Below are 17266 nucleotides of genomic sequence, written 5' to 3'. Positions count from 1 at the left end.
TGACCAAAACTTACCATGCTCTGTGTTCTCAAAGTCCTACCATATTCATCAGCTGGTATAGGCTGCAAATCAGAATAAGAAAATGTATTTCCTTCCAAGCCTGATGGGCCTGAAGTTTTCTTGAGAAAGAAACAAGGCTTCTGCCTGACAACATACAAGCCAGTGCTGCACACCCGAGTCTTCATTCTCTCTCACTTGACTCTGTCCTCGGCACAAACAGACTGGAATTTTGCTTTAATAGCAGGGATACCAGAGCAATTCCCCATGGACCTGCCTGTGGGTATACCCTTCGAGTAGAGAAACAGCATTTCCAAGATCGTCATGAACTGATGAATAGGGTCTTTTTAAACTTATCTTTTAAGTAAAGAAGTACCTTAATAGCCTCAACTTAGGCATCTCAAATCCACACTCACCAATCAATCTGGGTTTTATGGACAATTTGTACAGGCACTAAAACAACAACAGAACACCTTAAACTTTAAAGCAAATGGCTCCTAAATAGTTCTCTCCTTTAGTTTTGTTTGAATGAGTAACCTAGAGATCTGAATATTATCAACCACATCTGGAAGTATGTGTGCATGCACATATGTATTTGTACATGTAGGGGTATAGCCAAGAAAGTGAGTTTCACGTCAAAAACTATATTCGTTATAAGGTAATCTGAAAGAGAATAAGCGGAAAGGGGAATGAATAAAAAGTAATTTGCACTTTTAAAGGGGCACAATCAAACAGGATTTAAAATAAATTTAATATGATAAATATTGATGGATAGTATAGACTTCTAATACCCTTTCATCCAATTGCCTTCTAAATCAATGGATAAATCAGACTTTATTCTTATATATGCTGGTACAATCAGCAACTGCAGCATTAAAACAAGCCTCTTAAGCTGGGTACAGTGGCACACACCTGTAGTCCCAGCTACTTGGGAGGCTGAGGTGGGAGGAAGGCTTGAGCCCAGGAGTTTGATTCCAGGCTGGGCAAGATAGCAAGACCCTATCTCTAAAAAAATAAAATAAAATAAATAAATAAATAAAATAAATAAAACAAGTCTTTTAATAGTCTGGATCACATAGAAGATTAATATTATGATGGACTGCACATTAATGTCTTAAAGGACCCCCCCTCAAAATCGCCCTACCAAAAATCGCACTGGGTTTCTAATCTTGGGGTTTAGAAATTTACTTCTCATGCTTTAAAAACTCATTTTACTTCCTTTATCGTCTGACTTTTTGGGGGGACAGAGGGTGCTGCTTCTTGGACTCTGAGTCCTGGACACTAAATTCCTCCCTCAGTTCTAGTGCCCAGGCTGAGCAGAGACACTAAATCCCCTACTACTTCCTCTCAGTGTTCTCTTTCAGCTGCCTCAATGCTTCATCTGGCTACATTCATACTTCATTCAGAAGTCTGGAGCAGAGCTGGGCATGGTGGCTCACACCTGTAGTCCCAGCGCTTTGTGAGGCTGAGGCAGGTGGATCATTTGAGGTCAGGAGTTCAAGACCAGGCTGGCCAACATGTGAAACCCTATCTCTACTAAAAATACAAAAATTAGCCAGGCAGTAGTGGCATGTGCCTGTAATTCCAGCTACTCGGGAGGCTGAGGCAGGAGAATCGCTTGAGCCTGGGAGGTGGAGGTTGCGGAGAGCCGAGATTGCACCACTGCACTCCATTCTGGGCAAGAGTGAGAACCCGTCTCAAAAAAAAAAAAAAAAAAAAAAAAAAGACTGAGGCAGAAAAGAGAGATGACTGACAGGTTATGGGAAGGTTCTGGCCCTTTGGGGTGCCAACACTAGATATGAATCCATTACCACTGACATACAATTGACCAGCTGTTATAGAGCCATTCTTGTATCCCTGAAAAGCAGAAATGGGGGAAAAGAAAAAGACAGCTCCTCTAGTGGCATTCCTGTTAAAACAGCCTCATAGGTCAGAGATGCCACTGATCACTCTTAGATTTCAGTAAATATATAACAACATTAATCATTAATGTATGAACTTGGGTGGTGGGGACTTTCAGGCTCTGTTTTGTGATTTATCATTTCCACTCTTTCTTAATAATACATCTCTTTCTTTAAAGTTGGTGGAGTCTGACAGAAGGAAAAATGTATAGGGGGAATATTGGGGATACCATGCGAATTATCATATATCAGAAGATAAAATAGAAACGAAAAGGCAGCATCTGTTTTCATCAAAATAGTCAATTTCTTCTCATAACTTTTCTTGCTTTCATTATAGTTTCCTTTCAGATTGGCAAAGATTCAGGCAGGGTCCCCTAATGGTAAAATTTAGAATTAAAAAAATATTTATTGATAATATATTTTAAAAAAATGTTTGGTAATCCCAACTAATCATTCAAAATGCAAACTGTAAACACGACAACAGCAAAAGGGTAACAATTGAGTGAGTAAGCAGACTGAACAGGTGACAGACTGAGCAAGAGTGTGTGGAGGGGGAGCAACAGAGAACGGAAGACAGGTGCACAAGTGTGCTACAGACAGTGACAATTTGAGTGTGTAAGAATTACATTTGGACCACAGCGATTTCAATGCAACCATTTAGGAAACCTCTGGGCCAAATACTAAAACACAGGAGGAATGGATGAGCCTTCTTTGTGAGCATGCTCAGCATGTTGGTATAGAAACAAGGAAGCATAGAAGCTCTGTAGTCACAATGAATGTCTACCATTTCTAAGATGTGAAGAAATTTTCTTTCTGGTCCCTGGGTACATCATATATTGTCTTTCCATGCTTTTCTTGACCCCAGAGGACAGCAGATGCTGTTCCAAAATCCCCAAAGAAACCCCTAGACATAAATTTAAAAACCACAGTAGCATTAATGCTGGGTTTGCTGAAATGCCCCTCCCTCTATCTTGGCCTATGATTTTCTTCTGGGCACCTCAAAAGGAATGGTTAAATTTTACCAATCTACTTGATAAAGCCATCACAAACTTTAGTCCCATGGTCACAAAGCTAGAGTGGATAGGGGTAAGGTTGTGTATGTATATGTATGTGTGGCTCTGGGGATCTGGGCACTGCCCTCCCTCACTTTGTAACCCTTGCCCAGAACACTGGGGTCGCTTCCACTGGAGAGACTCCACGGTAGCTCTAGAAGTGTCATTAAATACTCAGTTCGCCAAGGTTGACCACCTCCATTGTCATAGGATGATGCAGCATCTGCAGAAGCGCTGTCTGCTGCCCCCTACTGATGGGGGTGGAGTGACAGGTGCGAAGTAGGCGTGGACTTTAATATTGGGTAAATGGGTCTGAAACAAGACAGAAACATTAAATGTTTAAGAGAGAGGGCTTAAACAGAAAGAGCAATGTTGCTTCTCAGAAAAACTACCGAGGGGCTCAATGCACAAGAAACCAGGACAAAGGCTGAGCATTGGTCAGGATGTTAGAGGGCCTGGGTTCTACTTTGTTCCATCCTAGGTTGTTCTAAATGACCAGAACAACTCATATAACTTTGATACCTGTTTGTGTAATAATAAAACTGAGGGCCGGGCGTGGTGGCTCATGCCTGTAATCCCAGCACTTTGGGAAGCTGAGGTGGGTGGATCACGAGGTCGGGAGATCAAGACCATCCAGGCTAACATGGTGAAACCCCGTCTCTACTAAAAATACAAAAAAATTAGCCAGGAGTGGTGGCTGGTGCCTGTAGTCCCAGCTACTCGGAAGGCTGAGGCAGGAGAATGGCATGAACCCGGGAGGCGAAGCTTGCAGTGAGCGGAGATCATGCCACTGTGCTCCAGCCTGGGTGACAAAGTGAGACTCTGTCTTAAAAAAAAAAAAAACTGAGGAAAGACATCATATTAATTTCTTATCTTCTCCAAAAAAGGATTTCCAGTTGGATTTTCACAGCTGAAAGAAGCTACACTGAGTTTTTGTTTGTGTTTTTGTTATTTTTTTTTGAGACAGAGTCTCACTCTATTGCCCAGCCAGGCTGGAGTGCAGTGGTGCGATCTTGGCTCACTGAAACCTCCACATCCCAGGCTCAAGCGATTCTCCTGCCTCAGCCTCTGAGTAGCTGGGATTACAGGTGCACACCGCCACGCCAGGCTAATTTTTGTATATTTAGTAGAGACGGGGTTTCACCATGTTGGCCAGGCTGATCTCGAACTCCTGACCTCAACTGGTCCGCCCGAGGATTGGGAGATGGAAGAGCTTCCTGACAGCCAGGCAGTCTAGGAACCCTAATACAAGTAGGCACGTAAGAGGCTCTAGTTGACCTGTGGCTCTTGCTCTCTTTGGTGAAGAAAAAAAAAAATGGTTGTAAGGCCTCCCCCAGTGCAATTATGCTCACAGTCCTCTAGGTCTGAAGAGGGGAAGAGGAACTGAGGTCACTTGGAACTCAAGGTTTGGTACTCTTTTATTTGCTCAAGGCCATATGGCCAACATGCATTTTTTTAGAGGTTGGTATTTTTTTTGAGATGGAGTTTCATCTTGTTGACCAGGCTGGAGTGCAATGGTGCGATCTCAGCTCACTGCAACCTCCGCCTCCTGGTTCAAGCGATTCTCCTGCCTCAGCCTCCTAAGCAGCTGGGATTACAGGCACCTGCCACCAAGCTCAGCTAATTTTTGTATTTTTAGTAGAGATGGGGTCTTGCCATGTTGACCAGGCTGGTCTCTAACTCCTGACCTCAGGTGATCCTCCTGCCTCAGCTTCCCAAAGTGCTGGGATTATAGGTGTGAGCCACCGCAACTGGCCTAGAGGTTGGTATTAAGCGCCTGAATAAGCACACTGTCTTTCCTACAACAGGTGTGAAGCAGATGTTCCAATAAACATCTGTTGAGCAGAACAATCTAACACACAGATTCATCCAGCTTTTTAAAACTTCTTTTTCGGCTGGGCGTGGTGGCTCATGCCTGTAATCCCAGCACTTTGGGAGGCTGAGGTGGGCGGATCATGAGGTCAGGAGATTGAGACCATTCTGGCTAACACGGTGAAACCCCGTCTCTACTAAAAATACAAAAAAAAAGTAGCAGGGCGTGGTGGCAGGTGCCTGTAGTCCCAGCTACTTGGGAGGCTGAGGCAGGAGAATGGTGCGAACCCGGGAGGTAGAACAGGCAGTGAGCCGAGATCGCGCCACTGCACTCCAGCATGGGCAACAGAGTGAAACTCCGTCTCAAAAAAAACCGAAAAACAAAAAACTTCTTTTTCTAGTTATTTGGCTATACCTGGGTCTCTCTATTATGGTGGATAGGGCCAAAAGCAAAGGTAAAAATCTCGGCCCGGCACAGTGACTCACACCTGTAATCTGAGAACTTTGGGAGGCTGAGGTGGGAGGATCGCTTGAGGCCAGGAATTCGAGACCAGCCTGGGAAACAAACAGAGTAAGACCTTGTCTCTACAAAATAGTTTTTTAAGGGTGGGCATGGTGGCTCACACCTATAATCCCACTACTTTGGAAGGCCAACGCAGGCAGATTGCTTGAGCTCAGGAGTTTGAAACCAGCCTGGTCAACATAGTAAAATGCTGTCTCTACCAAAAATACAAAAAATCAGGCTGGCGTGATGGCACGCGCCTGTAGTCTCAGCTGTTGGGAGGCTGGAGTGGCAGGACGGCTTGAGGCTGGGAGACAGAGGTTGCAGTGAGCCAAGATCGAGCCACTGTACTCCAGCCTGGGTGACAGAGGAGACTCTGTCTTAAAAAATGAAAAAAAAACCCACAAGTTTTTCATTAAATTAGCTAGGTGTGGTGGTGTGTGCCTGTAGTCCTAGCTACTGGGCAGCCTGAGGTGGGAGGATCATTTAAGCCCAGGAGTTCAAGGTTGCAGTGTGCCAAGAAGGTGCCACTGCACTCCTGTCTGGGCAACAGAGTGAGATCCCATCTCTTAAAAGAAAGACAGAAAAGGTAAAAATCTATGTCTACTTTACTTGTTGTCTTAAAAAATATGAATCCCAGGAAAAGGGCTTAATGTGAAACACAATTACAAATTAAATTCTTAAATCCCATTTAACCAAACACTTTCTCTGTTATTCCTTTCTTTCCTTCAGAACAAAAATGTGGCACGTGCTTTTTTTTTTTCTTTCTTCAATCTGGGAATGTTATTAATCCCTAGACATTATTAGAGAGACTCTGCTGGGAGGAGACCTGCTTTTCTTCTCTTCAGTGGGTCTTTTCCTCCTAAATTTCCATCTCTGGAACCAGAGGGAAAAACTATCTATCCTTAGGTTTGCACTTTTTTTTTCCCCCTTGTTAAATGTTCAAGTAAATATAAAAATCATAGGAACCTAAATTTGAAAAAAGAAAAAAAGAAAAGAGAAGAAAGTGCTGAGAACACTAGAGCTGGAGAGTTATGTAGCCATTTTTACCCTGAGTCTCTTGATTCCAGCCCGTGTGATTTGCTGGCAGTCATAGAGTTCTATCCGCTCAAGGCTGTGACAGCTCTTCAAGTGCTCCAGGGACGCATCTGTGATTAGTGGGCAGTTGTCCAGCTCAATCACCTCCAGCTGGTCATGGGCGCAGGCCCCATTCCCCAGGTGACGAATTCCATCATCTGTGATCAGCTCACAGTGAGACAGACTCTGCAGCCAAACAGAGCAAGGAAGGATGTTGAAATATCTTCTGGCTAGGCTTGTGTAAATTGGAAAGGAAACATTTCGGTTTGATTTTGATGAATATGGAGCTGGCACTAGATCCAAGTGGTGAAATTAAAAAAACTGGAGAAAGTGGGGTTATGCTTTTGGCAATCAGTGATTGATATTTTGGTGTGTGATTCTAAATATATTTTATAAATTCATGTAATGACTATGAACTAGTTCATAAACAAACTAAGACAGCCTTAAAAATTACCCCTTCTGCAAATTAACACTTTTCTTCTCTACAGGGATAAATGGGAATCAAGCTTTTCATGCACACTGTTTTCTGGAATTTGAACTAAATATTGAATATCTGGTTCAGAAACATGCCCCAACAATTAATTAGCTGAAGATTTTTACAGCTGTCAGGTGTGATCATCTCATCACATCATCTCTTCATCAATATTTATTAAATCCCTGATCCTGGGAAACTCAGAAATCTTGACCCAATTTTGGATAGTACTGTGCCACCAAACACCAAAATTGAGCCTGGATATAGAACAGTCACCCAGAATGCCTTCCTCTAGTGTCACTGAAAGTAGGAGCAGAACTCCCCTTAGTAAAGCTTTGATTGGTTCTTAAGATAAACAACATTAAGACCAGTAACATTTGATCTTAAGGTGAAGCAAATTGTATTTTGGGCCATCTCATCCCCTGGATCTCTAGAATTTAAACATCATTCAGGTTGGAGTATAAGTTATCTGCAAAAGAGAACTCATAGGTTCCAAGGCAGTTTTCAGTCCTCAAGCATTGATAGAGAAAGCATTTAACTTTTTCAGTTCTTATCTGTTTCCTACTTCACTCAGGTACTCCTTTGGTTCTCAGTAAGCTGGCAATTTGGAGAAGCATCCTTTCCTAAAATGGTAGCCAGACACTAAGAGCTGGGTTCTTGTACTGTAGCACTGGCGTTTGATTAAACCCAGTAAACACATAAAATTTTCAAAGTCAAACTCACCAATACTTGAAGTCGAGGACAGTGTATAGAAAGTTGGATTAATGTGCTATCTGTTATCTGAAAGAAAAACACATGTTGATTTTAGGTATTATCCAAATACAATCCTGAGTCATAACTGATTCTTGTTTTTTCTTTTAGTCTTGCTCTGTTGCCCAAGCTAGAGTGCAGTGGTGCAACTATAGCTCACTGCAGCCTAAAACTCCTGGCCTCAAACACTCTTCCCACCTCAGCCCCCTGAGTAGCTGGGCCAACAGGTACAAGCCTCCAGGCCTAATTTTTTAAATTACATTTTTTTTTTTTTTGTAGAGACAGGGTTTCCCTATGTTGCCCAGGCTGCTCTTGAATTCCTGAGCTCAAGCAATCCTCCCACCTCAACCTCCCGAAGCTCTAAAGGCCACCATGTGCGATCACAGCTCACTGCAGCCTCAACCTCCCAGGGTCAAGCTATCTTCCGGCTTCAGCCTCCTGAATGGCTGGAACGACAGGTGCGCACCACCATGCCCAAGACATTTAAAACTTTTTCTTGGGCAGAAACAGGGTCTTGTTATGTTACCCAGACTGGTCTTCAACTTTTGGGCTCAAGCAATCCTCCTGCCATGCCTCACAAAGTGTTGAGATCACAGGTATGAGCCACTGTATACAGCAGCCCCTACCTCATTTTTTTTTTTTTTTTTTTTTTTTGAGAGAGTCTCTGTCGCTCAGGCTGGAGTACAGTGGCATGATCTCGGCTCACTGCAACCTCCACCTCCCGGGTTCAAGTGATTCTTGTGCCTCAGTCTCCTGAGTGGCTGAGATCACAGGCTAGTTCTTTTTAATTTTTTGAGATGGAGTCTCGCTCTGTTGTCCAGGCTGGAGTGTGGTGGCACAATCTCGGCTTACTGCAACCTCCGCCTCCTGGGTTCAAGCGATTCTCCTGCCTCAGCCTCCCAAGTAGCTGGGATTACAGGCATGTGCTACCATGCCCAGCTAATTTTTGAATTTTTAGTAGAGACGGGGTTTCATCATGTTGGCCAGGCTGATCTTGAACTCCTGACTTCAGGTGATCCACCTACTTCGGCCTCCCAAAGTGCTAGGACTACAGGTGTGAGCTACCGTGCCCGGTGTATTTTTAGTAGAGATGGGGGTTTGCCACATTGGCCAGGCTGGTCTCGAACTCCTGGCCTCAGGTAATACACCCGCCTAGGCCTCCCAACGTGCTCGGATTACAGGAGTGACCCACCATGCCCAGCCCCCATACCTCATTCTTGACTACATTTCTAGTCCAAACATTTAATAATCAATCATCAAATAACAGAATCTTTACGTTTAAATCCCATCGGCTACCTGAACCTGTTCTATGAGAATCCACTCAGGCTACATTTGAACACATCTAGTCATCTCTAGTCTTCATCTTTAGACAGCTCTATTCAAAATCTGTTTTATTTTTTAAATGAATCAAAATCTGTCCCCTTAGTAGCTAGTTGTGGTGGCTTGTGCCTATAGTCCCAACTGCTAGGGAGGCTGAGGCAGGAGGACTGCTTGAGGTTAGAAGTTCAAAACCAGTCTGAGCAGGGCCAGACATGGTAGTTCACGCTTATAATCCCAGCACTTTGGGAGGCTGAGGCCGGTGGATCACCCGAGGTCAGGAGTTTGAGACCAGCCTGGACAACATGTTGAAACCCTGTCTCTACTAAAATACAAAAACTAGCTGGGCGTGGTGGTGGGCACCTATAATCCCAGCTACTTGGGAGGCTGAGGCAGGAGAATTGCTTGAACCTGGGGAAGTGGAGGTTGCAGTGAGCTAAGACTGAGCCACTGCACTCCAGCCTGGGCGACAGAGTGAGACTCTGTCCTCCCCACCCCACACTGCAAAAAACAAAACAAAACAGTCTGAGCGATGACAGCAAGAAAAAAAACAGTCTGAGCGATAACAGCAAGAACAGCAAGGCCCTGTCTCTAAAAAAATCTGTCCCCCAGAACGTCGACTTGCTGGACTTTGTTCTATCTCCTTAGAATCATCAGAGTAAGGAATCAGAAGATAGTGCTCTATGAAAAAAATTAATGTGGGAACATTCTAAAATTTTTAATAAAGCATGCCACTACTCAGTATTGATAACAGGTTATTTTCCCAAGGGTGGCAGCCAGGCACTGCTGGAATCTGGGTTAACTATGAACATTCAGGTAGGAAGAACAGTTTTCATGGTTATGTTAGGACTGAAAGTAAATCAGCACTTCTTTTCAAATTCTTCTCCAACTCTGAGTTTATTATTTTCTAGTACACATAGCTTCACAGGGGCTAAAAACTGGTAGAGAAAAGGGGTGGGCAAGCAGGCAGGCATGTCTGTTCAGAAGGAATAACACTGGAAGGACATAGAGGACACTCAGGCATGTATAAGATAAATGGATGTGAACAGGTTTTAGTTTAGTAAGAACTAATAGCTGTTAAGTAGTGCCTATAAAACAAGTAATTTTTTAGAAAGTGGCTTTTACGGCCGGGCATGGTGGCTCATGCCTGTAATCCCAGCACTTTGGGAGGCCGAGGCGGGCGGATCGCGAGGTCAGGAGATCGAGACCATCCTGGCTAACATGGTGAAACCCCGTCTCTACTAAAAATGCGAAAAATTAGCCGGATGTGGTGGCGGGCACCTGTAGTCCCAGCTACTCGGGAGGCTGAGGCAGGAGAATGGCATGAACCCGGGAGGCGGAGCTGGCAGTGAGCTGAGATAGCGCCACTGCACTCCAGCTGAGGTGACAGAGCGAGACTCCGTCTCAAAAAAAAAAAAAAAAAAAGGAAGTGGCTTTTACGGTTACTGACATATCCCCCCTTTATTTTTAATCATTAAAAAATTAATTGCTCTTTCTTTTGTGGAGTCCCATCTTGGAAGTTTTTCCTTGGTCAATTAATAATCTCAAAGTTCTTAAAATTGTGTTAATGTGGCTCATGCCTGTAATCCCAGCACTCTGGGAGGCCGAGGCAAGTGGATCACCTGAGGTCAGTTCGAAACCAGTCTGGCCAACATAGTCAAATCCCGTCTCTACTAAGAATACAAAAAATTAGCCGGGTGTGGGGGCACATGCCTGTAATCCCAGCTACTTGGGAGGCTGAGGCAGGAGAATTGCTTGAATCTGGGAGGTGGAGACTGCAGTGAGCTGAGATCGTGCCATTGCACTCCAGCCTGGACAACAAGAGTGAAACTCCATCTCAAAAAATAATAATAATAATAATAATTAAAAAATAGAAACTGTTAATCAGGAGATCAGTTTGGCTTAAAGCAGAGTTCCATGCAGAGTTAGGTCTCCAGGGCTAATGATGCCAGGGATCTAGGATACAGCAAAGCTAAAGAAAGGCAGTGCTATATAGATCAATGTGATGGGGCTTTAATTATTTCCTAGTATCATAACTCTACAGGTCTAAGGAAATATTTTTAACAGCTTTACGGCCTGAATGCTTGGGCCTCCTTTCTCTCTAATGGCAACCTGATTGATGACATATATTTCCACAGTTCTGTAACACGTACCATGAGCACCTCTGCCTGGAAGATACCTTATTTAATGAAGAATCTGCAATGCTGTCAGGCACTACAGTATCCTACACTAGGGTAGGGAATTGGACATTCTGATGTTGTGTATTATCTAAGTGTCTAACGTATTTCTGAATTAAAATCTATAATCTTACCTGAACACACTCTTCCAGGTCCATCTTTTCAAGTTCATGGCAATTCTACAAAGTACAAAACCAAACATTACAGTACAAACATTTAAAACATAAGAAACGTTTAAGGCCAGAAAACTAAGAGGTAATATTAAATACACTGATAAATTCTTTGGTGTTTCAGAGCTAGTGTGATGCTAATTTTTATTTCTTTCTTTTGAGACAAGGTCCCACTCTGTCACCCAGGCTGGAGTGCAGTGGGTGTGATCATGGCTCACTGCAGCCTCTGACTCCCTGGGTTCAGGTGATTCTCCCACCTCAGCCTCCCAAGTAGCTGGGACTATATGAATGTGCCACCACATATGGCTAATTTTTGTATTTTTCTTTTTCTTTTTCTTTTTTTGAGACGGAGTTTCGCTCGTTGCCCAGGCTGGAGTGCAATGGCACGATCTCGGCTCACTATAACCTCCACCTCCCGGATTCAAGCAATTCTCCTGCCTCAGCCTCCCGAGTAGCTGGGATTACAGGCATGCGCCACCATCCCTGGCTAATTTTGTATTTTTAGTAAAGTCAGGGTTTCTCCATGTTGGTTGGGCTGGTCTCGAACTCCTGACCTCAGGTGATCCACCCGCCTTGGCCTCCCAAAGTGCTGCGATTACAGGCGTGAGCCACCGCGTCCAGACTTTTGTATTTCTTATAGAGATGAAATTTCGCTGTGTTGCCCGGGCTGGGCTCAAACTGGGCTCAAGCGATCTGCTTGCCTTGACCTTCCAAAATATTGGGATTACAGGCGTGAGCCACTGCACCCAAGCTATGTCCTCCTTTAGTCATGCCATGTGCTGGCCCCCACCTAATTAGTATTCTATCAATCTGCCTAAAAGCAAACAACCATCCCCTTGTCCCATAACACTGGTCAAAGTCAGTACAATTTTAAATACTACCATATAGTAATTTGTAAACCCATCCAAGTATTAAAATATTCAGGAGAATACAGAAAATCTACTAAAACCTTTCCATTTAAAACCAGACATGTAGTTTCTTTCAATATTACTTTCACTTACTAGTCATATACCAAATAACCAAGAAGTTTTTTCACAAAGTACCAAGAAGCACCTGCTTAATAGTATCATGTTATGAAATTGTGGAGAATCAAGTCTCATGGATGGGTGCAGCGGCTCAATACAAAAATTAGCTGGATGTGGTGGTGCATGCTTGTAATCCCAGCTACTCAGGAGGCTGAGGCAGGAGAAATGTCTGAACCCGGGAGGTGGAGGTTGCAGTGAGCCGAGATCGTGTCACTGCACTCCAGCCTGGGTAACAGAATGAGATCCCATCTCAAAAAATTAAAAAACATTTTTTTAAAAAGTATCATGAAGGGGTTTAATATTCTCCCATGCATGTGTGCATTTCTAGAGCAGTTTGTGTTCTTTCTGGTATCAGTAGGTCTGTAGCTATAGCGTGAAACCCTGTCTCACACACCCAATTCTGCTAACATTTCACATTTCCCTTGCTGCTTGTTCTTCTAAAATAAAAAGTCCTAACAAAACCTATGGAAACAAACCTATGGAACCAAAAGAAAATACTTACCCTGGCTAGAGTGGTAAAGCCCACATCTGTTAATTGAGAACATCTTGCCACTTCCAATATTCTGTTAAAAAAAAAACACACACACAACACACACACACAGTGAAAGTCAAGCTCTTAGTCCCTGAAAACTGAGTTTATTAAAACAGTAAGATTTACAAAAACAATATTCTATTCTCTAAGGACTTTATAATATAGAATGACATTAATAACTAAGCAAGTCTGTATACAGATCTTGCCATTCATTTTCATGGAGTCATCATAAAGTGGTCCTGTAAATATCACATTTCAGGGTGATGCAATCAATGAACACAGAAGAATATAACTGAAGCTTGTAGTTAATGCCAAAATGCATGAAATGCATTAAAAGCCTTCTTCATGGCATACTGCTTACCCCCAGAGGGCAGCCTGCTCCTAGAAAACAAAGGAAATGGAGATACTCTATTTCAGTTAATCACTTGCTGGAATGAATTATTTTCTTTCCTATTTTAGAAGTAGATTCACTTAGATTTAAATTGCTTTAAAAAAAATGTGACAGGCTGGACATGGTGGCTCATGCCTATAATCCCAACACTTTGGGAGGCTGAGGCAGGCGGATCACCTGAGGTCAGGAGTTCGAGACCAGCCTGGTCAACATGGTGAAACCCCATCTCTATTAAAAATACAAAAACTAGCCAGGTGTGGAGGCACGCGCCTGTAGTCCCAGCTACTCAGGAGGCTGAGGCAGGACAATCGCTTGAATCCTGGAGGCGGAGGTTGCAGTGAGCCAAGATCCTGCCACTGAACTCCAGCCTGGGTAACAGAGTGAGACTCCAACTCAAAAAAAAAAAAAAAAGTGACAAAGCGGCTGCTTAATTACAGGTCTGTCCCAAATATGAAATTCTAGACTTGTGAAAGCTTCCTGCTTTCTCCCACAGGCTCCCAGAGAGGCCCAGTAGAGAGGGAAGCTGAGCTGGCAGCCATTCACCTCTTATTAAGCAACTGTTAAACTCCAACCTAAATACCAACCACAGGATTGGGGAATCAAAAGTAGCTCTCTTCTGTGAAAAGTTGGGTGACCTTCATATAATGGTAACAATGAACATGTCTGTTTATAAAACTCTTACTACTGAAGCTGAAAAAAATTAAAGTATAGGAAATAATTATCAACCGAAAATCAATGAGAAATGGATGGCAGGGTGTTGTGGCTCACACCTATAATCCCAGCACTTCAGGAGGCTGAGGCAGGAGGCTTGAGCTTAGGAGTTCAAGACCAGCCTGGGCAACATACCAAGACATCACCTGTATAAAAAAAATTTAAAATTTCTGGCCGGGCACAGTGGCTCACACTTGTAATCCCTGGACTTTGGGAGGCTGAGGCATGTGGATCACTTGAGGTCAGGAGTTCGAGACCAGCCTCGCCAACATGGTGAAACCCTGTCTCTACTAAAAATACAAAAAATTAGCCAGGCATGGTGGTGGGCACCTGTAGTCCCAGCTATTTGAGAGGTTGAGGCAGGACAATCACTTGAACCCAAAAGGTGGAGTTTGCAGTGAGCTGAGGTCATGCCACTGCACTCCAGCCTGGCAACAGAGCGAGACTCTGTCTCAAAAAAAAAAAAAAAATAAAAAAATAAAATTTTTTTTTTTAAAAATTCCAAGAGATGGCCAGGTACAGTGACTCATGCCTGTAATCCCAGAACTTTGGGAGGGCAGATCATCTGAGGCCAGGAGTTTGAGACTACCCTGGTCAACACAGCAAAACCCAGTCTCTACCAAAAATACCAAAAAAATTAGCTAGGCATGACAGTGCATGCCTGTAATCCTGGCTACTCTGGAGGCTGAGGCACGGAAATTGCTTGAACCTGGGAGGAGGAGGTTACAGTGAGCCAAGATCACGCCACTGCACTCCAGCCTGGGCAACAGAGCCAAACTCTGTCTCAAAAAAAGAAAGAAAGAAAGAAATGAATGCTACCTAATGGGAAAACATGATCTGACTGGAACATAACTTTTGATTTTCACGGTTGAGAGCTTTTCCATTCTAACAATGTAATGAACCATACAGGAAGTTGGAGCTGAAGACTCCTCTCTCTAAAGTTGAAAAGGATAATGTGTAAGATTTTCAGAGAGGTTTGATTACCTCCCTAGCTCCTGAGGAACACTCTAGGCTTTTGATATTACTAATTTTGACCAACAGGTCCATGTTCTCTTAAGAAATTTTGATATGGTCGGGCGCGGTGGCTCAAGTCTGTAATCCCAGCACTTTGGGAGGCCGAGACGGGCGGATCATGAGGTCAGGAGATCGAGACCATCCTGGCTAACATGGTGAAACCCCGTCTCTAATAAAAATACAAAAAACTAGCCGGGCGAGGTGGCGGGCGCCTGTAGTCCCAGCTACTCGGGAGGCTGAGGCAGGAGAATGGCGTAAACCCGGGAGGCAGAGCTTGCAGTGAGCTGAGATCTGGCCACTGCACTCCAGTCCGGGCAACAGAGCAAGACTCCGCCTCAAAAAAAAAAAAAAAAAAGAAATTTTGATATTGTAGGCAAAAGGTTTTTTTTTGAAGACAGAGTCTCTCTCACTCTGCCACCCAGGTTGGGAGTGCAGTGGTGCAATCTCAGCTCACTGCAACCTCTGCCACCTGGGTTCAGGCAGTTCTCCTTTCTCAGCCTCCCGAGTAGCTGGGATTACAGGAGTAGGCCACCACACCTGTCATTTTTGTATTTTTAGTAGAGACGAGGTTTCACCATGTTGACCAGGCTGGTCTCAAACTCCTGACCTCAGGTGATCCACCCGCCTCAGCTTCCCAAAGTGCTGGGATTACAGGTGGGAGCCACTGCGCCTGGCCACAAAAGTTCTTTCAACAATTATGGTTAGGCCAGGTAATCATCAGAAAAAAATTTCTCAAAGTTTTATAGCTTTACAATGATTTTTTTTTTTTTCGAGACGGAGTCTCACTCTGTTGCCCAGGCTGGAGTGCAGTGGCCGGATCTCAGCTCACTGCAAGCTCTGCCTCCTGGGTTTACGTCATTCTCCTGCCTCAGCCTCCTGAGTAGCTGGGACTACAGGCACCTGCCACCTCGCCTGGCTAGTTTTTTGTATTTTTTTAGTACAGACGGGGTTTCACCATGTTCGTCAGGATGGTCTCGATCTCCTGACCTCGTGATCCGCCCGTCTCGGCCTCCCAAAGTGCTGGGATTACAGGCTTGAGCCACCGCGCCAGGCCTACAATGACTTTTATACGTAAGAAAAGTGGCTTCATAGGCTCAGGAGCCAGAGCTCCTGGGTTGAATACTTGTTCCTACACTAACTAGCTGAGACCTCGAGCAGGTTACTTTGTCTCTTTGTGCTTCAGTTTTCTCATCTATAAAGTGGCGATAACAAGGCTGGGTGTGGTGGCTCACGCCTGTAATCCCAGCACTTTGGGAGGCTCAGGGGGGCGGATCATAAGGTCAGGAGACCATCCTGGCCAACATGGTGAAAGCCATGTTGTCTACCAAAAATACAAAAATTAACTGGGTGTGGTGGCGCTCGCCTGTAGTCCCAGCTACTAGGGAGGCTGAGGCAGGCTAATTGCTTGAACCCAGGTGATGGAGAGTGCAGTGAGTCCAGATTGCGCCACTGCACTCCAGCCAGGGTGACAGAGCGAGACTCTGTCTCCAAAAAGAAAAAAAAAGGCGATAATAGTGCTTATATGGTGCTATGGAGATTAAACAAATTATTAATGCTATTGAGCAAGAGTCTCACTCTGTTGCCCAGATTAGAGGGCCGCAGTGTAATCTTAGCTCACTGTAGCCTTGACCTCCTGGGCTCAAGTGATCCTCTCACTTTAGCCTCCTGAGTAGCTGGGACTACAAGGCACACACCACCATGCCTGGCTAATTTTTTAATTTTTTGTAGAGACAGGGTTCCGCCATGTTGCCCATGCTGGTTTCAAACTCCTGGGCTCAAGCGATCTTTTAGCCTCGGCCTCCCTAAATGCTGGGATTACAGGTGTGCGCCACAGCACCTGGGCCTGAATCAGTATTTGTTAAGCACCTAAAGCAACACCTAATTTACAAGTACTATGTAAGTTTATTTTAGAGAACAAAAAGTGTAGCGAGGTGTGGTAGCATATGTCTTTAGTCCCAGCTACTCCTGAGGCTGAGGTGACAGGATCACTTGAACCCAGGAGATTGAGGCAGGCCTACCCAATACTGCCTCAAAAGACAATAATAGGCTGGGCACAGTGGCTCTCGCTTGTAATCTCAACACTTTGGGAAGCTGAGGCAGGAGAATCCCCGGAAGTCAAGAGTTTGAGGTCACCCTGAGCAACACAGCCTGATCCCGTCTCTACAAAAAGTAAAAAACACAGCATTCTTCAAACTGAGGAGCCAGAGAGAAATAAGGCTGTTTTAAAAGCCCATCAGTACAAAAGAGGTACTCCTGTAACAGTGTTTTTTATTTTTTAAATTTTTTTAATTTCTTTTTTTTTTTTTTGAGACAGAGTCTCGCTCTGTCGCCCAGGCTGGAGTGCAGCGGCCGGATCTCAGCTCACT

At 44.2% G+C, this 17266-nt stretch overlaps 1 protein-coding gene across 4 annotated transcripts in view; it reads right to left on the bottom strand.

Annotated features, from left to right (window-relative positions):
* Positions 1-2279: 2279 nt before the first annotated feature.
* Positions 2280-17266, bottom strand: part of FBXL20 (F-box and leucine rich repeat protein 20) — a 149416-nt gene continuing 134429 nt past the window's right edge. For all 4 annotated transcript variants that reach the window (XM_010379315.2, XM_010379317.2, XM_010379316.2 and 1 more), the window contains 5 exons: positions 12755-12815; positions 11192-11236; positions 7537-7593; positions 6315-6527; positions 2280-3262 (listed from right to left, as the gene is read on the bottom strand). In XM_010379315.2, coding sequence (XP_010377617.1) covers positions 3155-3262; positions 6315-6527; positions 7537-7593; positions 11192-11236; positions 12755-12815 — 484 coding nt within the window. In that variant the 3' untranslated portion in view covers positions 2280-3154. The remainder of the gene's footprint in view (positions 3263-6314; positions 6528-7536; positions 7594-11191; positions 11237-12754; positions 12816-17266) is intronic.

The sequence above is a fragment of the Rhinopithecus roxellana genome, chromosome 19 (genome assembly GCF_007565055.1).
Source record: "Rhinopithecus roxellana isolate Shanxi Qingling chromosome 19, ASM756505v1, whole genome shotgun sequence".
NCBI lineage: Eukaryota > Metazoa > Chordata > Mammalia > Primates > Cercopithecidae > Rhinopithecus > Rhinopithecus roxellana.
This window is presented reverse-complemented; position numbering and strand designations above follow the sequence as displayed.